This window comes from Pseudochaenichthys georgianus, chromosome 6, assembly GCF_902827115.2.
Source record: "Pseudochaenichthys georgianus chromosome 6, fPseGeo1.2, whole genome shotgun sequence".
In the NCBI taxonomy this organism is placed as follows: domain Eukaryota; kingdom Metazoa; phylum Chordata; class Actinopteri; order Perciformes; family Channichthyidae; genus Pseudochaenichthys; species Pseudochaenichthys georgianus.
The window spans coordinates 13,878,890-13,902,886 of NC_047508.1; the positions used below are offsets into that span (position 1 = coordinate 13,878,890).

A 23,997-nucleotide genomic window follows, 5' to 3' on the forward strand; every position below is an offset into this window, starting at 1 on the left:
CCTCAGCATTCTCCCCTCCGACACCACTGCCAACGACTCCTGATCCACTCCCAGGACAGAGCCTGCTCTCCTGATGAGCTTGTTGAGTCTGTGTTGGCATCAGCTGTCTTCACCCCGCTGCCCCAACACACTGCAGCAAAGAAGATCACACTGGAGACCACCGAGTCATAAAACATAATGAAAAACATTGGTGTAAAAGTAAATATGTAAAAGTAGCTGGAGGGGAAAAAACAGCTAGCGGTTACCTTTACCTGGAGGATACAAGGTGAATAATTTGTGGTGCAGAGTGGGACTGGAAGTGTAAACATGGATCTTAGTTAATCCACGTAAACAATGTTTTACATATTCTGAGTTTGTGCACCGGTCTGTTCATTACGACTTTCATCGTTCGTCAGTTCTGGATTCTGGCGTTTATATCAGAGGACATGCTGAGGACTTTGTCTAGAAGGAACCTGTAAGCGCAACATCATTCCCATGACCTCCACGACAATGCCAAGTTGGCACCACTCACAGCTGCTGAGCCAGTGATATTATGGCAGCATTGTTGGCAGCGTTCATTAGGATTTGCTCCATCTTAACTTGTCGGTGTTATTCAGGGAGCAGAGAAGGAGAGCCACAAAGGAAGGTTTGCAGGAAGTGAGCCAGGGAAGCAGTGTGTATAAATGCAGAGGGCCGGGTCCATTATTGTGCCGGAACTCAAAAGGGAGAATGGCCATGGTGATGCAGCCATTCAGCCTGAGCCAAACACAACCAGAGCTCCTCCTGAGGTTTCTGCACACAACCACCGTGCTTGTGGTTCTGATGTCATCTCAGAGCAATTCATTTCCCTCTTCTCTCCCAAAAACCCTGCTGTCTGCTGTGAGACCCCCCACCCCTGCCCATCCAACCACACACACCCACACACACTACACACTCTATAAAGCCTACCATCTATTTGAACACCGCGTTAATAAAAGACTTGGAAATGGACTTGATACCCCACTATATCAAATGACTCTCTCTGGCACAATGTGTACAAAGGCCGTTTTGTATTGTAAGAATACTGCTCAGAGTCATTAGGAGCGATTTTTGGGGGGCCTGCGGCTGAATGGGGCATGGTAATGGAGCAGTGGGAGAGCTGACAAAAGCTGCCCACCGCCCACATCACTCCCCCAAGGCTCAGATTGGAGAGTTTAAACACATAAGGTGACACGAAGAGCCGTTTGTCTAACAGTGTGCATGCGTCTGAGCCTCGGAGGCTATGGGAAGACGATGAAGGGCATGACTGGAATCCATTGCCGAGTCAGAGGTGTCAATAAGTGAGTGGTGGAATGACTGTGTGGGTTGCCAGTGTGTGCCGGTTTCTCTCCTCTCTCCCTAAAACGCAAGCTGGAGAGCTCTGTTCTGTTTTAGCCAATGCCACAAACATTGGATTGGCTTACGAGCACCATATTTCAAACAAACAAATGGATTTTTATTTGTATGTTTGACTTTGAGGTGGATAAATGGACTTGAATGTGTCTGTGAGCTGCTCTCGCTTTTCTCCTCTTGCCACCGTCTTTCATCTCTCGCTTCCTTCCCGCGCCATACGGGTCAAGACTCAAGCAAACATTCAATTTTCAAAACCCTGGAATCTGACTTGCATTTGGGTAGGCGTGCAGACAAGCCGCAGCCGCTTGAGTAGACAAATCAGATTTCTGTATTCGTGCCACCGGGGGAGGGGGGGGGGGGGGGGGGGGCTTCTGTTTTCAGTGAGAACTTCTGACAGTAAGTCAGCTGGGGCTCCAATAGAAAGCATTCTCACTGAGATTCTAAACCACAAAGGCATGACCAGTCGTGGACAGATATGTCAAAAGGGTGCTTTTCGAATGCAGGTCAGAGACGGAGCTGACCCCAGGGCTCGGGGAAGGATGAGGAAGAAATGCAGAGGAGAGTGAGAGGGAGGGGGAATGTACACATACACACTGAGAATATGTTAGCAGGGGGTTGTGTTGGCCAGACAGGCCGTAGGGGCGAAGGCTGGTCCCCCGATGGGTGCCTTTCAGAGTGCCCAGGCTGGGTGGGAATGGGATCTGACGGGTGTGAAATGGTCCTCTCTCCCAGTGACCCAGGGCACTGCTCCAACACTGTCGCTTTGTCCTTTGGACCCTCAAAGAGCATGTATCAAAGGACTCATAATGACCAAGCTGGGAATGTGACTGCTGCAGAACCTCTGATAGCATCACTGATGGAAACCAGTTCACATATTTGATCATAACAATGTGCACAACTCAAGAGTATGCCTGATGATGTAATGTAAAAGTCCTTTTACTCAAGTACTTGAAAAAAGTTTTACTCCTATAATATTATTTTATAATTTGTGTTTATTTAAAGGTGGGGTAGGTCATTTTGGAGAAACCAGTTCGAGTGCGCTAGAATTTGAAAATACACAACCGGAACAAATCTGCCACTTCCTTACAGAGCCCCTCCTCCAACACACACGAACGCGCACATGACCAATGAGGGCACGAGATAAGTTTGTGCACAGATGGAAGGCTGACAGGCAGGTAGGCCATCCAGTTATTTTAGCCGGGCCGGCTAAAATGATTGGTCGTGCTTTTTACAGCACTACGAATTTTTGTCAAAGCACTTCAGATATTCATTGCTATCGGGATGTTAAGAGCATTCCATGGAATATAACAAACGGTGTATCTCGAGCCGGTTTCTCAAACTTACCTACCCCACCTTTAACTGTCTTAATAACACAAGTATGTATGTTAAGCTACTCAGAAGTGTATAAATAAATTCAAATAAACCCCACGTTCACCAAGTGCACCATTGAAGTGATCAACACATAAACGAACAATTTTATAAAAGAATTAAAAAATATCTGTTGCTTAAAATGGCCATTTTGCATTTTTATGATAAAACCTTTTTATTTGCCTTAAAGAGCCTGTGACACGGTTTCCCCCCATCATCCAAACCCATCAATTTGAGTAAATATTGTCCCCTTGAAAATCGTTACTGAACTGATTTTGGATATTTGTACTTTGATAACCATTAATCTGCCTTCAATGTTGACAATTTTCTGGATCTTCTCGCGGATTCTTCAAGTCCCGCCAAATGATCTGTGACGTCATTGTGGGCACAGCGCTCCAGCTGCACCGTCCAGGATCCCAGCATCTGCATGTAAACGCACGACGGCGCACGCAGCAGCAAGCTCAGACAGCGATGACAGGTTAATGTTGAACGTGTCTGAGAGCTCATATGAGGCTGAGGGATCGGTTTATGTTGTATCTGTTAGAAGTTTAGGAATGAGGTGCGTCAATATGGGTGATCATAGGTCATGTAGCCAGTGGTGGAATGGGACTAAAAATCATCCCGGGACTCTCGACCGGCACACTTCGGTACCGCTAGTAAATTGTCAACGGGGGGAGTGGGGATGTCAGGGGCGGCGGGTGCTGTAGATAGTAAATATGTAAATATTTGTGTCACTGCATCCTGGTAAAATACAAATATAATGTATAATGTCTGTGTCTTTGACCTCAGCGCTGCTAGCCACCTGTGCCCTGTACTACGAAGCCAGTTCAACAGACCCTGGATATGTTTGAGTAACAAACAAACTAACAACAACGCTGGTTATCAACTCGGTAAATCAAGCCAGGGTTTCTCTCTCCAGCTGAGAGCGCATTCACGTCTAAGACACGAGTGGATCTGACTTTAATTACATTTGACTCGAGTGTTTCGTCAACATAATGTGTTGCTTAAAATAATACTTCTGCATGTAGTATGTGACACTGAGTGTTGCACGGCCAGATACGGCTCAGCTGACTCAGATAAGAAAATATATTATATATTATATTATATGATCGATGATCAATCAATCAATCAATCAATCAATGTTTATTTATATAGCCCAATATCACAAATGTTACATTTGTCTCAGTGGTCTTCACAGTGTGTACAGAATATCAGTATGACAATACGACACCCTCTGTCCTTAGACCCTCACATCGTACAAGGAAAAACTTCCAAAGAAAACCCAGTTTTAAAGGGAAAAATGGGAGAAACCTCAGGGAGAGCAACAGAGGAGGGATCCCTCTCCCAGGACGGACAGACGTGCAATAGATGCCGTGTGTAAATTGAAAAGATAATACATTTGCAACATAGGTAGTCCAAATGTTTGGAAATGCATGTGTGTATAATAGGAAGATGAATCCACGAGGATATCCATCCAGGACCTATGATCCAGGACCACAGCTACGACTCAAGATCCAGCGCTCGCGATCCAGGACACAGGACCGCAGGATCATCCATGACTCCGGATCCCAGCGTATATAGACACCAAAAAGAAAGACATTTGGGGAAGCTGGGTTAATCGGAACATGAGTGTACACGGGTATAGACAGAGAGAAGGAAGAAGTAAGATGTCCCCCGACAAACTAAGCCTATATCAGCAAAACTAGGGGCTGAATCTAATCAGCCCTAACTATAAGCTTTATCAAAAAGGAAGGTCTTAAGCGCACTCTTAAAAACGGATAGGGTGTCTGCCGCCCGAACACAAACTGGAAGCTGATTCCACAAATGTGGAGCTTGATAAGAAAAGGCTCTGGCTCCCATTGTACTTTTAAAGATTCTAGGAACAACCAACAACCCTGCATTCTTGGAACGCAATGCCCTAGTAGGACAGTAGGGTATAATGAGTTCTTTAAGGTAAGATGGCGCCTGCCCATTAAGGGCTTTGTAGGCGAGAAGAAGAATTTTAAATTATATCCTGTGTTCTATAGGGAGCCAGTGTAAGGCAGCCAGAACAGGAGTAATGTGGTCCCTTTTCCTAACTCTGGTTAGTACACGAGCCGCAGCATTTTGAATCAGCTGAAGCGACTTGATTGACTTCTTGGTACTCCCTGATAATAAAGAGTTACAATAATCCAGCCTAGAAGTAACAAATGCATGGACTAGTTTCTCTGCATCGTTTTGAGGCAAGATATGCCTGATTTTTGCAATGTTACGTAGATGGAAGTAGGCGGTCCTTGAAATTGATTTTATGTGGGCGTTAAAGGATAAATCCTGATCAAATATAACACCAAGATTCCTTACAGTCTCACTGGAGGCCAAATTAATGCCATCCATAGTTAGTATGTCTTTAGATAATTTGTTTCGTAGATTCTTCGGGCCAAGTACAATAACTTCAGTTTTGGTCGTGTTTAACATCAAAAAGTTTAAGGTCATCCACGTTTTTAAGTCCTTAAGGCAGTCTTGAATTTTATTTAGATGATTAATTTCATCAGGCTTGATTGATAAATATAGTTGAGTATCATCCGCATAACAATGAAAGTTTACAGAATGATTCCTTATAATATTGCCTAACGGAAGCATATATAATGTGAACAAAATAGGTCCGAGCACTGAGCCCTGTGGCACTCCATGGCTAACTTTGGTTTGCGTGGAAGATTCATCGTTAACACGTACAAACTGAGAGCGTTCAGATAGATAGGACCTAAACCAGCCTAAAGCCGTTCCCTGTATGCCAACTAAGTGCTCTAGTCTTTGCAATAGGATATCATGGTCGATAGTATCAAATGCAGCACTAAGATCGAGCAAAACAAGAATAGAGACAAGTCCCTTGTCTGAGGCTATTAGAATATCATTTGTGACTTTAACCAGAGCTGTCTCTGTGCTATGATGTGTTCTAAAGCCAGACTGAAAATCTTCAAATAAATCATTGTTTTTTAAGTAATCACACAACTGTTTTGCGACCGCTTTCTCAAGAATTTTTGAGAGGAACGGAAGATTAGAAATAGGTCTATAGTTGGCTAAAACCTCTGGATCGAGGTTGTGCTTTTTAAGAAGCGGTTTTATCACTGCTACTTTGAATGATTGTGGAACATAGCCTGATAATAAAGACATATTCATAATATTTAATAAAGAAGTGCTAATTAATGGAAAAACTTCCTTCAACAGCTTAGTTGGAATTGGGTCTAACATACACGTTGATGGTTTAGAAGAGAGAATCATTGAATGTAATTGTTCAAGGTTAATGGCTGAAAAGCATTCTAGTTTACTATCTAGTGTAATATTAGAACTTACGATTCCGGGAGCTGTTGATAACACTATACTGGTCGAAGGCAAGAGGTCATTAATTTTGTTTCTAAGAGTAACAATTTTATCGTTAAAAAAGCACATAAAATCATTACTACTGAGTGCTAAGGGAATAGAAGGCTCAATCGAGCTGTGGCTCTCTGTCAGCCTGGCTACAGTGCTGAAAAGAAATCTTGCATTATTCTTATTCTCATCTATTAATGAAGAGTAGTAGGCTGCTCTCGCTTTACGCAGTGCTTTCTTATATTCATTGAGAGTAATATGCCAAATTAAACGAGATTCTTCAAGTTTAGTGGAACGCCATATCCTTTCAAGTTGTCTAGACTTTTGCTTTATTTTGCGGGTTTCGGCATTATGCCATGGAGCTAATCTATGTTTTATTTTCTTCTTTTTCAAAGGAGCAACAGAATCTAATTTTATTCGCAGCGCATCTATAGCACTATCAACAACATGATCAATTTGGGGTGGTGTACATTTTGTATAAGTTTCCTCCCCTACATGCAGACATGCTATCGAGTTAAGTATTGGTTGAATCTCTTCCTTAAATGTGGCTATAGCACTAACAGATAGGTTTCTGCTGCAAGAGCTTTTGACTAATGCTTTGTAGTCTAGTAACAGTACTTCAAAAGTTACTAAGAAATGGTCGGATAAAGCAGGATTATGCGGTTCGACTAATAGTTGCTCAATTTCAATACCATAAGTCAGAACAAGGTCGAGAGTGTGATTATAACAGTGGGTTGGTTTATTTACACTCTGACAGAAACCAACAGAATCTAATATAGAGTTAAATGCAACAGTAAGGCTATTTTTATCATCGTCAACATGAATATTAAAGTCACCTACGATAATTACTGATAATGATCTGATTGATGATGTAATATCAGTGTGATATGAATGATAAGTGCGACACGTCGGTGTCCTCTCTGCATACGGCAGTTTAAACTGCATTTCCTTTATCCTGTAATATGACTTGAGAGATTTAAACTCCGCACACTGAGTGGATCTCTTTTCTATAGACGCCGGAGGCGGGCAGCGTCAGGTAAAAGAAGTTATTTAGCCTTCCCAAACCTGAGCCTCACGCGCCGCCTATGGGGGATGTGCTAGTGACTTATCCGACTGGCCCACTTCGGTACCGGCGCATCGGGATTCGTCCCAGGCTCTTTAAGTACAATTATGAATGCAGGACTTTTAACACTGTAGTATTGCTACTTTTACTTAAGTAAATAATCAGAGTACTTTTTCTAACGTTGCTGATGACAGTATTTTGTGCTAGTGGTGTTGAACTACAACATTTAAATCGTCCAACTAAATAACGGATAGTACTATGCTGTAAGAAGCAACTCTAGTTCCTTGAGGAAACTGTACGTCATCTGTTCTGTCTCTTCATTTATTGATCTGAGCACATTTCTGTGACATCTCACTGGAGATGAAATCCATTTATATTTTGCTCAGAGAGAACAGATGGGAAGCATTGGCTGAGAAATGTCACACCAAATATAAATATAGCACCTTGTTGTTCCTGTTTGCGGCTGCTCTGACTGTTCCTGATCTTCCTGCTTTAGGCTGGAGCCACACGGAGACGATAACGAACCGAATTCGATATCAAAAAAGTATTCCGACCCACTGGAGACGCTGTAGTACGGCTGGGTCTGTAAGTGGCGCTGTACTTCCGCCACAAAATACACCAAAAGCAGCGAAGAAGACCCCCCCCGAGCATGGTTGCCATGGTTGCCTGTTTGCCCTTCTGTTTATTCTCCGCGGTGGATTTAGCAACATGTAGTTCTCCATGTCCACTTGTAGAGAATATAATTGGGAGGGATGAAACCCTCTTTAATGGTCACACATGCAGAGCACACAGTGACATGTGTTCTCTGCATTTAACCCATCCTAGTACCAGGAGTGTAGTACTAGGAGCAGTGGGCAGCTATTGTACAGCGCCCGGGGAGTGAGGGGCGGAAGGGGGAATTCCAGTGCCTTGCTCAAGGGCAGGGCAGGGTAGGAGGTGAACTGGGACCTCTCCAAGTAGAAGTCCACACTCCGTATTTAGGTCTGGTCGGGGACTTGAACCGGTGACCCTACGGCTCACAGTCCAAGCCCCTACTGACTGAGCCACTGCCAGCTGATGGTTGTGGTAGAGGGGCTGTATATTTTTGCACTAACATCTGTAGCATGGTCAGTAGCCACTGACCAGCAGTGAGCAGCAGAGGTGGGGAGAGGTGGGGCTATTGCGTCATCGTTATCAGGAAATGATCGTATAGGGCGTAGACACGGAGCCGTTGCGTCCGCAGATCTACTCACCTTGGGACCCGTTATCGTTATCTGCGTTTCCCTGTCGGCCTTGTGTGGCGGAACCGTCTATAAGATAGAGAACTGTAGCGGATACGACCCGTTTCGTCTCCGCTGGTGGATGACGATGTCGGAAATCTTGGTCTGACTTTTCACTGAATGCACTGGAGGCAGCCAGCTCTTTGTGTCTTTAGAATGAAAGTCCCACCTCTCTCCTTCAGCTGAATATGAGTTGAATTGAAGCCTATAATTGGGGGTGGGAGAACAGAGATAGGATGAACATATGGCACGTTGACAATACCGTATATAATCGAGCATGTCAGCTATTGCTACTGGAGAAAATGATCCTGCAATGTGTGGTTGACTTGTCTGTCATTGTGGGATAGATAACGAGGACAAAGCTGTTGTGATTCACCTTGTCAACATAGTGACTTTGTTGTCATTGTTCTTGCATCTGGCCAAACAGAACACGTTTAATATCATTCTACTCCCATTTTTCTTATTGTCTTTCTAGAATCTTTTTACGGGCTAAAGACTTTCTCAGACGCACTCAGCTGAACAATGGTAGTAATCTGTTAAATATTCTAGAATGGAGGACCCTCCAATCAGAGCTTAATAATACAGATAACAACAGGGTCAGCCAAGGAAAGGCTCCCACTAATACTGGTGTTATTATGAAGAAGGGGAAGGTCCATGTAGGGAGAGATGGGAAAATGACGTCCCTTTTTCTAAAGGTTTATCTTTGAAACCTCTCATTTGAGACTTACATAAAGGAGGAAAAGCAGCAGTGGAAAAAAGGATTCTCTTGGCAAACGGTTCGGTATGTTTGCAACGTCGCTCCAGCTGACTCATCTCGTCTGTCTGCCTGTTGTTTCCCCTGCTGTCCTGAAGCTGTTAGTGAGGAGCTCTGAGAACACATCCATCTCATATTAGGGCTGGGTGATATGGAGGAAATCTAATGTTTTTGATCAAATACTTTTATCAATATGGTGACGATACAGAAGAGTTCACTATTTTTTTCTTTCTTAAATATTACCGGATTTTATTTGATTTATAATAATCAGCAATGTGGATATCATGACTTAGTGATTAAAGGCAAAAAAGCACGGTTGAGCTGTTCTGTAAATTCAGAAAATTACATAATTTGACTGTAGTGCAGTTTACAGAAATAGAAAAATACCTCTTTTATGCCAGATTACAAACGTCACTGCAAATTATTATGTCACAATAATGGTATATTACTGGTTTATTGTCAAGCCCTGTATATCCTTGGGGCTGTTGCTAGTTAGTTACTAGAAAATATGTTGGAATGTGACATGATGGGATGCTTTTGTCAGCATGTCACGCTGACACCCCCCCAAACCTGAGGAACGACCTGCATACCTTAGCCCTTACTCACAATTTCTCACAATCTAAAACGGCACAAATCTCATTCTGTATGACAGACTTATGGTGTGTGTCATTAGGCGCTTTACCTTGTTGTTCAAAAACAGTTAAAAGTGTATTATTCTCTCTTCCCCTGCTCTTCAGATACAGAATGCTGAGAAGAGGATGAATCCTTCAGGTCATCCGAGACATCCACGTGTCTTTGCTGCTTTCCCCCCCCGACAGCCCTCTCGTCCCAGCGGGTAACCATCTGCCTCTCCACCATCCCTCGCTCGCCCCTGCCCGGGTGCTTCCCCCCCTCCCCTGCCCCCACTAGTGTCCATCCCAGAGGAGAGGAAAGGCGAGCCAGCCGCTGTAAATATGCCTGGATGGAGGTCTCAGTGGCGTCTCGTCCTGCTGAACTCCCTGACCTGTGGCCTGGAGATCTGCGTGGCAGCTGGGATCACATACGTGCCCCCCCTGCTGCTGGAGGCGGGCGTGGAGGAGCGCTACATGACCATGGTGTTAGGTAAGGACTTGGTTAAGATCGAAAGAGTGGGGTCTGGTTACCTCTGGTTACCTCTGGTTACCTCAGTGTGTGTGTGTGTGTGTGTGTGTGTGTGTGTGTGTGTGTGTGTGTGTGTGTGTGTGTGTGTGTGTGTGTGTGTGTGTGTGTGTGTGTGTGTGTGTGTGTGTGTGTGTGTGTGTGTGTGTGTGTGTGTGTGTGTGTGTGTGTGTGTGTGTGTGTGTGTGTGTGTGTGTGTGTGTGTGTGTGTGTGTGTGTGTGTGTGTGTGTGTGTGTGTGTGTGTGTGTGTGTGTGTGTGTGTGTGTGTGTGTGTGTGTGTGTGTGTGGTGCATACACAGTAGGGTTGCCAGAAATTGACCATGATCAAAATCGATTATTCGACCCCCCCCCCCCCGCAGCGGGAGAAGAAAAAAAAAAGGAAGGAAAAAAAAAAAACTCAGACAAAAGGAATTCCGTTGTTTTCTTTACTGGAACATGTTTAACAGTACAAACAACAAACAAGCATGTCATCACAACGACGTGGCCTTGAAGTGAAGTTGGTAATGGCCAGCTGTGCTGCGTCTTTCTCTGTAACCTCTTTGGCGTGCTTCGCACTCAAATGCGAACGCATTGTTGAGGTTGAGCTGTGATAGACCAACATCTTTTCTTGCATTTAACTTCCTTTGGACTTGTATGTTCAAAGTAGTTCCACAAGGAGGAACTCTTTTTACCTGCCGGCTGCCGCTTTGTTCATCTTTAGTCGCACGTGTGAGGGGGGGCGGGGGTGGGGGGGGGGGTCGGTGTGTAGCGTGCTGCAGCAGCAGTCTGCTCTGCACGCAGGCTTCCTCCAAGTTTACAGTAATACAAACTGGTGTGACCAATGGCCATTTACAATTATTAATGCTATTACTATTATTAGCATATATATATTTTGGTTGAAACTAAGCCAGAAAAAAAAAAAAAACATAAATAATAAAAAAATATATATATAATAAAAAGAAAATATATAAATAAAATCGATTTTTAAAAATAATATTCGGTTATGGAGACTGTAACGAATATTAGAATAATAGCTGGCATCCCTAATACACACAAGTACACTATGAATCGACCACTCACTTGTGTGGTCAATCAACCAGCCACAGAGAGCATGGTCGATTCATAGTGTACTTGTGTGTATGCACGATACACACACACACACACACACACACACACACACACACACACACACACACACACACACACACACACACACACACACACACACACACACACACACACACACACACACACACACACACACACACACACACTATGAATCGACCATGCTCTCTGTGGCTGGTTGATTGACCACACAAGTGAGTGTTCCTTGTGCAAGCGTTTCAAATGATACATCTTTATAGCCCTTGAGTGCCATTTATTTACTTTGCATTACTTAGTCTATTGTCCTGGGGCTAGAGATAAATAGGTTGTTGTTTTCAGTCTGAAGACTCTGTTAGCTGTATAACATTTAAGTCATAATACAAATGGAATATTATCAGGGGTGCACATCACTTGTTTGCCCTGGTTCTCAAAGGAGCACCTGGAGATGTTGCTTGGTGCTCATCCTTACAATGAAATAAACCGTAACTTTTGAGGGGTCTTGACTTTATTTGCCAGACACACGCGCTGAACACACGTGCAGAGGTGAACACTGAACACACGTGCAGAGGTGAACACTGAACACACGTGCAGAGGTGAACACTGAACACACGTGCAGAGGTGAACACTGAACACACGTGCAGAGGTGAACACTGAAACACACGTGCAGAGGTGAACACAAGACAACATTAACACGACCAGTAATCCTACAAGCTGTCATCACTACCCTCCTGACTGTTCTCTTCTCTGTTCTCCTGACTGTTCTCTTCTCTGTTCTCCTCACTGTCTTCCTCTCTGTTCTCCTCACTGTCTTCCTCTCTGTTCTCCTCACTGTCTTCCTCTCTGTTCTCCTCTCTGTCTTCCTCTCTGTTCTCCTCTCTGTCTTCCTCTCTGTCTTCCTCTCTGTCTTCCTCTCTGTTCTCCTCTCTGTCTTCCTCTCTGTTCTCCTCTCTGTCTTCCTCTCTGTCTTCCTCTCTGTCTTCCTCTCTGTTCTCCTCTCTGTCTTCCTCTCTGTCTTCCTCTCTGTTCTCCTCACTGTCTTCCTCTCTGTCTTCCTCTCTGTTCTCCTCACTGTCTTCCTCACTGTCTTCCTCACTGTCTTCCTCACTGTCTTCCTCTCTGTCTTCCTCTCTGTTCTCCTCTCTGTCTTCCTCTCTGTCTTCCTCTCTGTCTTCCTCTCTGTTCTCCTCTCTGTCTTCCTCTCTGTTCTCCTCTCTGTCTTCCTCTCTGTCTTCCTCTCTGTTCTCCTCTCTGTCTTCCTCTCTGTCTTCCTCTCTGTCTTCCTCTCTGTTCTCCTCTCTGTCTTCTTCTCTGTCTTCCTCTCTGTTCTCCTCACTGTCTTCCTCTCTGTCTTCTTCTCTGTTCTCCTCACTGTCTTCTTCTCTGTCTTCCTCTCTGTTCTCCTCACTGTCTTCCTCTCTGTCTTCCTCTCTGTTCTCCTCACTGTCTTCCTCTCTGTCTTCCTCTCTGTTCTCCTCACTGTCTTCCTCTCTGTTCTCCTCACTGTCTTCCTCACTGTCTTCCTCTCTGTCTTCCTCTCTGTTCTCCTCTCTGTCTTCCTCTCTGTTCTCCTCTCTGTCTTCCTCTCTGTCTTCCTCTCTGTCTCCTCTCTGTCTTCCTCTCTGTTCTCCTCTCTGTCTTCCTCTCTGTCTTCCTCTCTGTTCTCCTCTCTGTCTTCCTCTCTGTTCTCCTCTCTGTCTTCTTCTCTGTCTTCCTCTCTGTTCTCCTCTCTGTCTTCCTCTCTGTCTTCTTCTCTGTTCTCCTCACTGTCTTCTTCTCTGTCTTCCTCTCTGTTCTCCTCACTGTCTTCCTCTCTGTCTTCCTCTCTGTTCTCCTCACTGTCTTCCTCTCTGTCTTCCTCTCTGTTCTCCTCACTGTCTTCCTCTCTGTCTTCCTCTCTGTTCTCCTCACTGTCTTCTTCTCTGTCTTCCTCTCTGTTCTCCTCACTGTCTTCCTCTCTGTCTTCTTCTCTGTTCTCCTCACTGTCTTCTTCTCTGTCTTCCTCTCTGTTCTCCTCACTGTCTTCCTCTCTGTCTTCCTCTCTGTTCTCCTCACTGTCTTCCTCTCTGTCTTCCTCTCTGTTCTCCTCACTGTCTTCCTCTCTGTCTTCCTCTCTGTTCTCCTCACCGTCTTCCTCTCTGTTCTCCTCACTGTCTTCCTCTCTGTCTTCCTCTCTGTTCTCCTCACTGTCTTCCTCTCTGTCTTCCTCTCTGTTCTCCTCACTGTCTTCCTCTCTGTCTTCTTCTCTGTCTTCCTCTCTGTTCTCCTCACTGTCTTCCTCTCTGTTCTCCTCACTGTCTTCCTCTCTGTCTTCCTCTCTGTTCTCCTCACTGTCTTCCTCTCTGTCTTCCTCTCTGTTCTCCTCACTGTCTTCCTCTCTGTCTTCCTCTCTGTTCTCCTCACTGTCTTCCTCTCTGTCAGACATGGTAGCTGATGATGTAGGCCTACTACTTTCTCTCTGGTTGAGTCTGCGATGAGCTGCTTGCATCCACAAGTCAACAGCTGGGTTTGGGTCGAAAGTCTCTGTCATCTTAGACAAGTGGATGGAATCAAATAAGTATGTGAACATAACCAATAACCTACCATAGCCAATAACAAATTAATGTAACTTATTTTATTTTTGTTTTCATATTTTATTTTACATTTATTTATTTATGCATTTTTTTAAATCTTTCCAGTTTTTTTTTGTTTTTTTTTACAAAAAAAAAGATCTTTCCAGTTTTAAAGGATATTTTTGGTTTACTGTCCTATAGTATACATTGGAATGATTTCTAACCTGTTTATCCCAATAATTATAAAGGAGTGCCTTGGAAATATGTGTTTACATAAATTGTGATCAAAACGTTTGAGACCCACTGAGATAACTTGGACTAAAGTGAACTATCTAAACACTCAGAGTCCTTTACCTCACTGAGCTGAAGTTATCAGCCTCTCGGTCTGACTGGAGAGGACTCTCCCTCCACATCATTGTAGAAACATCTTCTTCTAATATCCGTTAGAGCAGCTAGCACCAGATGCTAATAACAACAGCGCGTACCGGTGCACCCTCCCTCGCTCCCACGCTCACTCGCACTTTGGCTGTGAGCTGCGGGCGCCAGATAAGCCAACATCCCCCATTTTCATCACTTACAGCGCCCATCGTACAGGGCGAATGAAACGTGTAACCGGGGTGAAAAGGGTGTTACATTTACTTAATTCTGAATGTTGTTACATCAAGGCCGAACATTAGGATGAGCCCCAACGGTCAAAAATGTTTTTTTCCCTCCCAGAGCTGCCAGCGCAGCGCCTCCACAGATCTGGCGCCCTAGGCGAACATCTATTACACCAGTGCTACGGGCCGGCCCTGAGTTCATATGCAACTCGCAAATATCTTTCTCTCTCTCCTCTCTTCTCTCTCCTCTCTTTTCTCTTCTCTCTCTCCTCTCTCTCCTCTCTCTCAATGTTGGTTCAAATGACCTGGTGTTCTTTTTTTGAAGGAGGTGCGCATGTGCACCTGCGCACCAGTTATGTGCAGGCCTGAATATTATTTAATTAGTTGCCTTAAACACCATGAGAGGAGTAGACTGGTACCGTCCAAGGACTGTTAACTAGTATACATAAAGATGTGAACTTGTCCAATAGCAGCCAAGTTTATGAGGTGGAGGGGGAGGCGTACCGTTGCCGCAGGGCTCCTCTCTTCCGTTCCATGCAGGTCATAAAGACATAATTGAGGCCGTAACACAAATCACCTGTTTTGTGGAGGTGGTTATCGGCACTAATTGAAAAGCAGCAGGAGAGCAAAGTACCGCAGGAAGAGCCACCATCTGCAGACCGACCCTTACGGTTGCTTCTTACATTTCATGGAATTCACTTCACCTCCAACATTATAAAACAAAAAGCAACTTTGATTCCACTAAATCTCATCTGCTTTTTTATGAAAGGATAACATTTTCGTCATGGTCTAAGTAAACTTGTGTATTTTTTTATTATTTATAGGGCAGATGCATATATTCACTTAAAGGTCATATCATGCAAAATGCACTTTTTGATGTATTTTATACATAAATATGTGTCCCCGGTGTGTCAGGGAAGTGTCAGAGAATAAACCTGACGGTGCGCAAACCTCTGAAAACGGCGGTACAACGGGGCTGATTCAGATTTGCGTCCGATATGACGTTATTTACGTCATATTGGATGGCACCCACAGCACTATCAGAATCAATGCCAACCTGCTTTGGAGGTAATTTGGTCTTGTTTACATTAGCAAGCATCGCTAACACTCAGAGCTAACCAGTACTAGAGAGAGTATGTTTGAAGAAGCCGGCTCCCGCATGAGCAGGCTTAAGCTCCGCCCCCTCTCTCTTTTTTTTTTTTAAAGCTTTATACCCTGAATCAGCACTTTAGTAACATGAAGTTACATAAAGGGGTATGAGGCATGGCTAGAATGGGTAATCTGTTTGGTATTTTGAGCAAAACACTTCAGAGACAAGTTTTATTTTTATACATTATTATATATCTGAGACATATGCTATTGCCTAAAAATTGCATGATAGGTGACCTTGAACACTTAAATGGTTATCCGTATCCTAGGGGATACAGTCATTTGGCAGGCTGTGTGTGTCCATGTCTAAAATGGGTGTAATTGTAGTGTAATTACGGTGTAATATGTGTGTAAGTATTTGTTATGCTGTTTTATGTAATGTCCTGTATTTATTAGCATGGGATCTGTCAGGAGTTTGAGTTACAGTGTGGATCTGAACTGGAAGAAGCATTTGGCATTATAGCAGACATGTAGAGACATTGTTCCCCTGCTGTTAAAGACACCCCTCCTTGGTATAAAAAGATGCAAGATGTTAGTGGGATAAACTGAGAGCCTCTAGCATAAGTCTAAAATAGGGTTGCCACCAAAAAACAAAGGGAAAAAAATAGAAAACATTGTTTTTGCTGAAATATCTTTTAAAATGTGGAAAATGTACACATTGACTAAATTCAATACACACATTTTAAATATAAGTATCATGCGTGCAGCTTGTGTTTGAATCAAAACGGCACAGACATCTTCAAAGAAGTATATTGTGGTCATGCAATTTTGAAATGTATTTCAGGCAAGTTATTTTTGATAATGGAAAAGCGCAGGAACATGTTTAAAATATATTGCATTACAACACTATATCCTCTAAAATGAGTATACTGTGGAAGGAATCTGTAACGGGTTCAATGAAAAAATAACATTTTAATCTAGGGTGGTTAATGTGATTATATCCTTCTCCTTTCTTCGCACAAGAAACCAAAGATTTTGCTCATTTTTCCAATGAGACACACCGACATCATCCAGGGATTCTGGGAAGAGTCGTAAAACGTGGCTAATCTAGCTCTGTGGCCTCGTGGAGCAGCTGATGACTGCTCCATTATGTCTGGATAACGTATAATTCAGTTTGGTCTCTGGTTGTGTATTCGTGGCTTCAGTTGCGTCAGACCTTTTCAATCTATCAATAGCCTGGAGGAATTTATCCAAACACTTCCTAATGCAAACATCAAGCTGGACGGGTTTATTTTAGAAAAAGGTCACTCGTCTGGTTGCTCACAAATGAGTGGCATGCGTGTCCCCACTGACAGTCTGCATCGCTGGTACGGTATATGTTTGCTCACTGTAACTGAGTGTACTTGTATGCATAGTTGCATTATCCTATCCCAAATGGCCTTCACTAAAGGCGTCTTCCACAGAAGTGACTATTCAAGTATAAAGAATTAAACGGTATACACTTCTACTCCTCTAACAGCTGCCGGTGATATCAAGAAAGATGACGTGATTGTGTAGTTCCTGTAAAGCAATCTGGAAATGGCATTCAACCTAATTCTAATCTCGCTTTGTTATAATGGAGTGCCCGAGTGTTATCTGCATGAAGATAGATAATGTGTCTTGGGAGGGTTGAAGCTAATTCCCCTGCGCATAAGTGTCAGCTTCTCAGATGGCTGCTTTCTACTTTATCTGAAAGCATTTGTTGGCTGCTTCATCCTCCAGTTGTTACTGTCCTTCTCTCGTTTCCTCTCTGATAGTCGAGAAGACACTGAGGTGTCCGTTACTCGTGTTCTTTAAAGCATTCTTTTGGTCTATAAGTAACAAAGTGCATTGGGGAATGTGACACATGTTATATCGATTGTGTGTGTTAAACAACACTCTAATTTGTGTGTGTGTGTGTGTGTGTGGACAGCTTGTAATGTATTCAGAGACTGTAAAGCAGGGGTGGGGAACCTCCATTTGGTATGGCCCTCGAGGTAATTTATAAACACACGCAAAAAAGAAAAAAATTAAAGAAATCTAGACCGCAAAATAATTAAACAAGCGAGTGCCTGTTTTTCCTGGCAACGGTCATGGTCCTTGAACACAACACGAGCCTAACGTGGTATATGTCTCGTCTGACAGGGGTGCAATTCTGATGGAGAGGAGAGCACCAGAACGCCGCTCCGGGACTTCAAAAAATTGCAGTACCCATAAGGAGCCGTACACATGCTGCAGTTTCTGCGTGGCTGTGTCTTTAGTTGAGAACCCGGTGGCGATCTGTTCATCTGTCATACTGATCATACAGTCAATAACTTTGTTGTTATTAGCATCTGGTTAGCTAGCTATGCTAACGAATATAAGAAGCTTTTTCTCCAACCAGTGAGTTAAAGGCACATCTTTATATGATCATAATAGTTATCAAAAAACAAGAGAATAAAGTAAACGGGTATAAAATACTATATGACAGTAAAAAAAGTTGTTATTAATAAACAAAAATACAGTTTAAAAGGAGTGATTTGTAAAATATCCAAAAAGTAAATCTGCTTCCAGTTCTGATTCATCTGGTGTTGAGAGATGTTTCCATAGATCTCTTCATGTTGCTCTCAAAGTGCACCAGATTGATGCTTTCAACTTCAACATTTAAAAATAAATCTTCCCGGGGGAGCATGCCCCCCTGAACCGCCCTAGAGGAGGTTAGGCCCCCCCCCACTTAAATCATGTCCACATGGATAGGAAACTAAAGACATTTGCACACATCTTGTGTCCATATCTTTCTGTTTGGTGGTCACGCCACACCGTGCACGTGCATGCATGCGCGAGTCATGGCAAGATATCTGGATTAAGAGGTTGCTTTTTCTTTGCCCAGCATGAAAGAAAGGCCAAATGAATGGGCTGTGATTTTTAAGCAGAGGTCAATAATTTGTACGGCCCTCGGAGGATGTTGAAAACATTGAAATGGCCCTTGAGAGGAAAAAGGTTCCCCACCCCTGCTGTGAAGCATGCTTTGGTGTGATGTATAGAATATAGCAGTGAGAAGCTACTGAGTGGGGATATATGTGAGGCAGTAAGTCTTCCAGCTGTATGGTGAGGATTGTTATGACGGGCCTTCACAGCTGCAGCAAGAAGAAATGTGGTGGGGGTCTGCAGTCCTCGTGTCTGTCTATCCGTCGCTCTGAATGGGCTTTCTGCTTTTCAAGGTTTTGAAGCTTTATCTCAGACACAAGAAAGGCACAAAGTGTTGTCTGGGTTTCTTGTCAAACTGTAGAAAGCTCGAAGGTTGCATATTTCATTAATTCTTCTTTGCTGTGGAGTTATTTTCTCACTCCTGTGGTGCTTTAACAGCAATGTTTTGATACAAATGTCCCAGAATTCTTAGTATTTGATGTCTTGCACGCATTACGGATCAGGTGAAAAATCAATCAACGTAAGATGTGATTGTCGTTGTTTGAATTGATGTTGTGAAAACCAAAATATTATCTGCTTTCATGCCATGACTTGCTAAACAGTGGACTGCAGTAGATGACGAAATAATCTTTTCTATCTACTGAATCCAGAATTGGTTTTGATTTAAATACCGAAATATTGACAGCACTAACGTTTGCCCAGACATGAATTCAAAATATGGCCGTACACAAATTGCCTGTTGAAGAAAAATCATCCCTGTCTATAATGAAAACTCCACAGGCTACTTCTTAAAAGTCGAACCCTGTTGCGAAGACCGGGTGGCGTTCGATCTTGCATGTGTGGCTGTATGTGAACATCCCATGTATCATGGTGTGTTCTAATTAGCCAGAGCGACAACGTGTGGAGGCTGAGCTGAGGGAGGCTTACCTTCAGGCAGCGGCCATCTGGAGAAAACAGCAGCAGCAGCAGCAGTCTGAGATGATGGCGGCAGCAAGGAAGATTAGACACGACTGTTAGAAGACATGCTGAGGGAAACACCAGTCTTCCAGTCAGAAGCTGTTTTAAGCCACTAAAAGTGACAGCGATGTGATCCGACGCCTGTGTTTCTGGCGTGGGATATTGTGAACATCTGCTCTGAAAGTATCCGTGGAAATGCTAAGTGTGATTCAAAGATGTCATACCAATTTGACAAGTGTGACAGTGCTTTAGAAGGAAAATACCTTATATCCTATATCCACATTTCTTTCTACTTTGCCCCTGACACCTGCATCTTTCTCTCCTCCTTGTGTTCTTCTGTCCTAACCACATTGTACTTCTGGTTCTGTCCACAGGTATTGGTCCAGTGCTCGGCCTGCTGTTCATCCCTCTCATTGGCTCAGCCAGTGACCAGTGCAACAGCAGTTATGGAAGGCGGCGGCCGTTCATCTGGCTGCTGTCTTTAGGAGTTCTTCTGGCACTTTTCATCATTCCCAACGCTGACTTACTGGCTGCCCACTTCGCCTGGGGCGGGCGCACCCTCCAGGTAAGACACCTGCTTATTGTCTTTATGAATTCTTCCTACAAGACGGGCATTAATACATTTTCTACCATTCGCTACAGGTGGGCTTCCTTATCCTCGGGGTGGGGCTTCTTGACTTCTGTGGACAGGTGTGCTTCACACCACTAGAGGCTCTCCTGTCGGACCTTTACAAGGACGAGGAGGACTGCGGGCAGGCCTTTGCCATGTTCTCCTTCATGGTCAGCTTGGGAGGCTGTGTGGGATATTTGCTCCCCTCACTGGACTGGAGTAGTGGCCTGCTCTCTGTTTACCTAGGAGGCCAGGCCGAGTGCCTCTTCTCCATCCTCATCATCATCTTCGTCACCAGTGTGCTCATCACCATGAAGGTGTCTGAGGAACCCTCGTGTCCCAGCAGCGTCTTGGCGGGACCTGGATCTCAGCTGGAGGCTGGGCCCGGTACGATAGAGGGGGCCCGGTGCGGGGTGCCGCGCTCCTGCTGCTACCTGCTGAAGTGCAAGCTGAGGCTCCTGAAGTCCGGCCCCCTGCTGTGCCTGCTGAGGACCTGCTGGACCATGACCCCCGCCATCTACAGGAGCTACTGCCACGTCCCGCGGGTGATGCGGCAGCTGTGTGTGGCTCAGCTCTGCAGCTGGATGGCCGTCATGTCTTTTATGCTTTTCTACACAGACTTTGTGGGGGAAGGCCTGTACGAGGGCGTGCCCAGCGCATCACCGGGAAGCGTGTCCAAGCAACGATACGATGAAGGTCAGATCTCCTCGTTATACAGTACAATAATGTGTTATGTTCGCTTCATTTCTTCGACCAAGATTTTTATCTTTAACATCTTTTTCTGGGTTTCTTTCTTTTTGTCAATTGTTATGTCCCTTTTGTTCCAATTGAAGAAATGAATACTCCCCTGAAAGAACTCATTACACGAGGAAGGGGTGCTTCTCAGCCTCGTGTGGCTGAAATGAGTATTACAACAACAAACAAATGAACCATGGCATCCTATATTTCCCGGCATGTTACTCAAAATCCATTTATTTAAGGAACTGAGATACAAAATCATTACAAAGCCTTTTTTAACCTGGTACAGAACTGGTAACACGGTACAGAAAACATTTTTCGATCAAAGTTTTTTTCTCATTTGCCTCATCGTGACAACATGGAATGAAACAAACTCACATTGAGCTAGTGAGACATGTCCTTCCTTGGTCAACATGTCTTCACCTCCTCCACCATAAAGTGGCTCGGGGTCCTGGCTGAGCTGTCCCAGCTGGGCAGGATGCTCTCACATTCCTCGGGCACCGGTGGAGGACGGAGCCCGTGTTCCTGCTGCTGCTGCTGCTGCTGCTGCTGCTGCTGCTGCTGCTGCTGCTGCTGCTGCTGCTGTCAAAGTGTCAGACAGCAGAGAAGAAGTTGCCATAGATTCTCTGTCAGGACACTTTAAATGAGATGGTGAACATTTTGTGTAGGTATGCCTTTGGACAAGTATGTTTATCGCATTGTCATTCCAGGGAGTTTCAGGTATAACTGCTTACCCTGGCACTTATAAATAGCACCAACAGAATACAGCTTTTCCTGTTCCTGCTCTTTAAACTTGATTATCAAATCCTGCGAAGTGTAAAGCTTTGCAAATGTTGTGCCTATGTTTCTACCTACTTATAACGTTTTAGATAGACCCAACCGAATCTGCTGTAAGTGGTGTAAGAGGAAGACTTCTTTCTTTGGTAGATTTTAACAGACACTTTGAGAAAGAACCGTAAAAGGGGAAAGGTTTCGCTGATGTTAATTGACGAGTTAGAACTATTGTCCATGATATTTATTAACACGGTGAGTCATGTCGGAGTCACGTGTAGTTTATTGTTCAGCCAAACTTCCTCTCTTCCACCATTTGTCTCCTTTTCCATCATCCCTCATTCCTTTCTGATTTAAATGGTAACTTTCCCACTGCCCTCCACCTGTGTTCTCCTCCCCTAACCCTCTCTTTCTCTCTCACACCATTCTCCCTCTTTCATTTCACATTTTCATCCCTCCATCCACATTCTTTTCTTCTCCCTCCCTCCCTCCCTACTTTGTTTACTTTTTGCTTTCCCTCGGTCTCTCCTCCCTGTGCCTGCTGGACCACGAGGAATGTCACACTCGCAAAGAATGAATGTCAAGGAATCGGCACACAAAGAGCATGTTCATTCAAGTCAGCTAGACGGCCAAAGCACACACTTCTGAGGCCAGGAGCGTTTGTTTAATCTGAAACACAGCAGACGTTATTTAACCACATCTTACACCCTGCAGATGTTGCTCAAAGTGTTCTGTTGTGTCTGTAGTGGCGTGTTGTTTTAACAGTAGCTGCTTCTCTTGTTGTGATCGTGTTCCTACTGGGATACAAAGTAGCTTTAACCCACAATGCAGCAGTTTCCCTTTGCACAGATTCAGCAGCATTGTAGCTCTGCCCCGTATCTCGCAGGGTGCTCGTTAGCTTCTGTAGTGTTTGTGAAGTGGGCTCGGCAGCTTTGCCTTCCAGCAGTAATATGATCCAGGTACTCCTTTCACGTGAGTGATTCTCTGCTCCGCTGCTGACCTCCTGACCATCACTGCTCTGAGATCAGGCCGATAGCACGCAGAAAGAAATAAAAGCCAGACATGTCGTCACTCCCTCTTCCAGATTATTACTTTAATGAAAAAAGACAATGTATTCAGGGGTGAAGCATGTGTGTGGATAAACGGGAAAGAAGGAACAATTGTCCATCAGCAAACACAAGCCTTAAGGTTAAAATGTATAACAATGTTGTCATGACTGCAAACTAGCTTTCTGTGATTGTCTGAAGATGTAAATGCTCATGTTCACATCGAGTGTCGTGGCAGAGGTCAAATAGAGGCTGCACACGCTTGTGTGATTGTTCTGGACTGGTTAAGAAACACATTGGGTGAGTTTCTTATGAGAAGCAGTTGTAATATTATTGCTTGAGCATTGTGTTTACCTTTAGTGGCAGTGACTGTTGGTTTTCCTCACGTGTCCCATTGCTACTATGGGTTGGGAATGAGATTGTCATTAAGACTCATCACAAGAGTAACATCACTGATACGTGTTCAGGTCAACTGTAACTGACTAATGGCACATTTCCACTGCCCCGTTAAGCGTCCTCGCTCAGGCTGCCTCGCTGGCCGTGGCGCATTTCCATTACAGTTTAGTACCTGCGGTAGCAACGCAGTGGAGGCGGGGCGGTCGGCTTTTTTTCACATTTCGAGTTGTTCCGTCGAGCTCCCGCTGTGATCATCCCCAATGAGATGTAGGAACGTCGTCACCTCGGTGTGCTTTTCTTTGACGTTGCCATTTTTGTAGCTCCTCGTTTACAAAAATGCTGTGTATAAGAAATGCTGCAAGCTTGCTTCTAGATATATATGCGACGCTAGGGATGATCTCACGCGCGATCTCGTGACGATTCTCGACCAATCAGCAGTCGAGAGTGTTGACGTCACTAGTTCAGCCTTGGTCTGATAGAACCACGATTTTATGGGGCCGGAAAAAGAACCCGCTAGCCGGTGCTACGCTATATGGAAAAACCACCAAAAACTAGCCTGGCCGCTTGAGGACGATTTAAGGACGCTTAAACGGGGCTACCCGCTGCAGTGGAAATGTGCCCTCGTATCATCCAAGATCATCTGTACTGACGACTTAATGTAAACACAACTTCCATTGTATTCTTCCAGGTATCCGTATGGGCAGCCTGGGCCTCTTCCTGCAGTGTGCTACCTCAACCTTCTTCTCCCTGGTCATGAGTCGCTTGGTCCGACGCTTTGGCTCTCGGTGGGTCTACATGAGCAGCATGGTGACCTTCACCTTCTCTGCTTTGGTCATCTGCCTGTCCAAAAGTGTGGTCTTGGTCACTGTAATGGCTTCCCTCACTGGATATGCGTACGCCACACTGCAGACTCTGCCCTACACGCTCACCTGCCACTACCACAAGGAGAAAGAGGTA

The 23,997-nt window shown here is 44.4% G+C and overlaps 1 protein-coding gene across 3 annotated transcripts in view; it reads left to right on the top strand.

Annotated features, from left to right (window-relative positions):
* LOC117448125 (solute carrier family 45 member 3) overlaps window positions 1–23,997 on the top strand; it is a 55,610-nt gene that overhangs the window by 28,713 nt on the left and 2,900 nt on the right. For all 3 annotated transcript variants that reach the window (XM_034085261.2, XM_071203465.1, XM_034085262.2), the window contains 4 exons: window positions 9,877–10,240; window positions 19,854–20,044; window positions 20,122–20,785; window positions 23,729–23,994. In XM_034085261.2, the coding sequence (XP_033941152.1) occupies window positions 10,093–10,240; window positions 19,854–20,044; window positions 20,122–20,785; window positions 23,729–23,994 (1,269 nt within the window). In that variant the 5' untranslated portion in view covers window positions 9,877–10,092. The remainder of the gene's footprint in view (window positions 1–9,876; window positions 10,241–19,853; window positions 20,045–20,121; window positions 20,786–23,728; window positions 23,995–23,997) is intronic.